This window comes from Euwallacea similis, chromosome 22 (assembly GCF_039881205.1).
Source record: "Euwallacea similis isolate ESF13 chromosome 22, ESF131.1, whole genome shotgun sequence".
Lineage (NCBI taxonomy): Eukaryota > Metazoa > Arthropoda > Insecta > Coleoptera > Curculionidae > Euwallacea > Euwallacea similis.
Window position 1 is genome coordinate 1191033 of NC_089630.1, and position 3800 is coordinate 1194832.

The window sequence follows — 3800 nt, forward strand, 5'->3', positions numbered from 1 at the left end:
GTTCGAAAAACTGATGTACCAGGCGATGAAAAAGTGTCGCCAACATGATCAATGCTTCAATGGATGCCTGTGATGGACAGGGGACATTTTTTACGTAATATGCTAGACCTAACATAATCCATATTTTCAATTAGTTCTCTTTATTGTTGGAGCTACAATGAATTTACTGTTTTTGGGTCACGTTGTATACTAATTAAGATGATTAGAATGATCAATTAAAATCGACACTCCCAGATCAAAATAATTCGTCATTTATTTGAAAATCAAGTTTAAAACGTACTTCTTCAATTGTGTCGTTAAAAAACCACAAATGTTTATGTCGCTTAACTAATTCCCTTGTTTTATTTAGATGTAACAAAGTCATACATGATGTAAAAATGATTAAAACTCTTTGTATATTTAAAGTTGTTTTAAGTGCAATACAGTGAATGAGAAAGCTCAAGTATGGGACAGTCATGCTACGTCTCGCTTTAAATATTCATCATAACCATTTGATAAATATTATTTGTGCGAACTGCTAAAAGCTCTATTGCAAAATTAGATGGGATGCACATACGACTTTTTAATTTTAAATTAACTATATAAAGTAAGAAGATACTGCTTAGATGAATACGCAGTTCTATTTTAAAGCTGCCAAACAAACAGTCATCCACTTGATGGAAACCAATAAAAGTTGTTGATTGTAACAACAAATTTAGTAGTACCGTAACATCAGTGGACTTCGCATATCTGCGAGGATACATTGTTGTGAGTGGGTTTTTATGGCTATTTAGTGCGCTGTTATAAAGATTAATACGTACTAACACTATTATAATTAAAATTACGTATGTATTCTCTTCTATAACTCCGCACAAGTACCATGTTATTAAATCTATTAAATTTATGATTTTTCAATAGAGTCAACCTAAACTAAACCATCTCATACGTTTTAGTTTATTTCTTTCCGCGGAGAGCTCGGCTCAAAAATGATTTGGCTAGTACTGGTAACCGTATTGGCATTCCTTCTATGGTACCTATGCGTCAAGCCCATGAACCATTTCACTAAAATGGGCGTCAAACAGCACCGGCCTTGGCCGTTATTTGGAAACCAACTGAAGATGATTTTTCGACAGCAGAGCTTACTGGAATTCATAGAAGATGCGTATAATTATTTTCCAGGTTCCAGGTAAAAATCAAATAGCATTTTTTTTATGTGTTTCATCCATACTTCCTCCAGGTATGGTGGTGTCTACCAATTCACCGCTCCAGTCCTGTTCATCAAGGATCTAGATTTAGTCAGACAAATCTCCGTCAAAGACTTTGACCATTTCACTGATCACAGAAACATCTTCGGCGCAGAAAACGATCCTCTGATGGCGGGAAATTTATTTTCTTTGAAAGGTTATTAACTATTAACAGTATAAATTGACTAATAAAAACATGAGGATATAGGTCAAAAATGGAGAGAAATGAGAGCCACATTGAGCGGCTCATTTACCAGCAGCAAAATGAAGAATATGTTTCATTTAATGAACGAAGCAGCTGAGAATTTCGTCAATCACTTCATCGATAAGAAAGAGGATCTGGTTGAGATTGAGCTCAAGGACGCCTTCACTAGGTAATCCGGTAGTTAACAATACATAAATGTCCAAAAATCCCCATTCGAAGGTATACAAACGACGTAATTGCAACCACAGCTTTTGGCATTAAAGTGGACTCAATCGCTGACCCAGAAAATGAATTTTATCTAATGGGGAAGAAGACTACCAATGTTTCCGGACTTGGAACTACCTTTAAATTTTTCGGAGCTATGCTAATGCCCAAACTATTCAAGGTATGTCCCATTTTCCTTACTTCCTTAATTACTTCCTTATTTCAGGTTCTGAACATCAAATTCTTCTCCGACGATACCTTGGTCTTCTTCAGAAGCATCGTTAACCAGTCAATTAAATTCAGGGAAGAGAAGAACATTGTAAGGCCTGATATGATCAATCAATTGTTGGAAGTGAGAAACGGATTCAAACAAGATGTAAAGGATCAAGAGGAAACTATAATAGACGCAGGGTTTGCTACTGTGAAAGAATCTGCCCATATAAGCAAATTCAGGCAATTGAAGAATTTGACCAATGATGACATCACAGCCCAAGCTCTGTTGTTCTTTTTTGCTGGTTTTGATGCCATTTCCACGGCCATTTGTTTCGGTTCGTATGAGCTAGCGGTCAATAAAGATGTTCAAGATAAACTTAGGAACGAAATAAGGAAGACTCACGAGTCCAATAATGGAAAATTAACATATGAATCTTTGCTAAAAATGAAGTATATGGATATGGTGGTCTCAGGTAAGTAATCCTGGATCAAATCTTTGGTGTTTCAAAAATTATTTTCCAGAAATGTTGAGAAAATGGCCTCCAGCAGGAGGAACTGACAGAGTAGTCACCCAACCCTACACCATCGAACCTTTAACCCCAGATGAATCCCCAGTCCATTTGAAAACCGGAGATGTTATATTTTTCCCCACAATAGGCTACCATAGGGACCCAGCTTATTACCCAGACCCATTGAAATTTGACCCAGAAAGATTTTCAGATGAAAACAAAGGATCCATCCCCCCTTACGCTTACACACCATTCGGAATCGGTCCTAGAAACTGTATTGGCTCCAGATTTGCTTTATTGGAAGTTAAGGCTATGTTTTACCACTTGATCCTCAACTTCGAAATCATACCCATAAAGACCAGTAAAATCCCTTTGAAGTTGAGTGCAAAATCCTTCAATCCTTTAGCCGAAGGAGGGTTTTGGTTTGGATTGAAGAGAGTTTCAAATAACGTAAAATAACTGTCGTTTTAGAATGGTTTACTATTTGAATAAATGAAATTATCTTATGCATATATTCTTTTCTATTATACTTTCGGATCCATATCACATATCCATATCACAGTCCAACCAAAATTAATCATTTCTTTTCTGAAAAAGTGAAGAAAATGGCCCCCAGCAGGAGAAACTGACAGAGTAGTAACCTTCCACCACTTCTTTCATATTTTAATGAGCGATTCTTTGCAAAAAATTGCGGATTGTTTTTTTTTTTCATTATTTCTTATTATATACATATGTATGTACTTATTATTTTGACATACTTTTAGGCGTTTACTTTCACTGTATTTACACTGTGTCTAATTTTCTTCATGCTTTGGTTTTGCTCATGATTTTATTATTGTATTCCCACTCTACGTATTTTTTTCCATATTTCTCTACATCATTTTTTGGTCCAGAGATTTTACTCGAATTGACAGATGAATAAAAAATGGTGCTGGCAGATTAAGAACCTCTTATGCAGTTGCATTCATAAGACAGTGCTCGTGAAATTGTTGATTAATGCAAAAAGTAAATAAGAGTGCGATTTAACTTGTTCAGAACGCTTCCACGCGTATTATTGAACAGTTAAATATCAAGTTTCAGTCACTAATAATCTGCTGCTTTTACTTCACTGCCAAAATTAATAAATCGTTTTGCTTCGGATGCCACAGCTGGACTCAAACTGAGTATCAAAAATAGGTATAATCCTGGAATAGTATTTATTAATTAAAATTTGAGGCACTACCGTGCTTTTTTATTAAATAAACACTCCGTTTTGGCACTTTGCGAAATAGCGATAATTATTTCTCTCGGTGACACGCTCAGTCATATGGAAATTGTGGCACCATGGAGGGACGGATTTTGACCGAATCTCGCAAAGCCATCCAGGTATTCAAATTTAGGGTCATTGATGGGAATTTCAAAGAAAACGCGATGGGTCGAACCACTTTATTGACAAAAAGTTACACA

The 3800-nt window shown here is 35.8% G+C and overlaps 1 protein-coding gene across 1 annotated transcript; it reads left to right on the forward strand.

Annotated features, from left to right (window-relative positions):
• Positions 1-647: 647 nt before the first annotated feature.
• LOC136416143 (cytochrome P450 9e2-like) lies at positions 648-2813 on the forward strand. Its single transcript, XM_066401187.1, has 7 exons — positions 648-747; positions 933-1165; positions 1217-1380; positions 1432-1597; positions 1648-1813; positions 1859-2318; positions 2368-2813. The coding sequence occupies exons 2-7, from the start codon at positions 966-968 to the stop codon at positions 2811-2813; spliced, it is 1602 nt and encodes a 533-aa protein (XP_066257284.1). The 5' UTR covers positions 648-747; positions 933-965.
• Positions 2814-3800: the final 987 nt, after the last annotated feature.

Coding starts and splice junctions, on each gene's coding strand:
- LOC136416143 (XM_066401187.1), top strand. CDS start 966: ATGATTTGGCTAGTACTGGTAACCGTATTGGCATTCCTTCTATGGTAC. Junction 1,166..1,216: donor AATTATTTTCCAGGTTCCAG/GTAAAAATCAAA, acceptor TACTTCCTCCAG/GTATGGTGGTGTCTACCAAT. Junction 2,319..2,367: donor TATGGATATGGTGGTCTCAG/GTAAGTAATCCT, acceptor ATTATTTTCCAG/AAATGTTGAGAAAATGGCCT.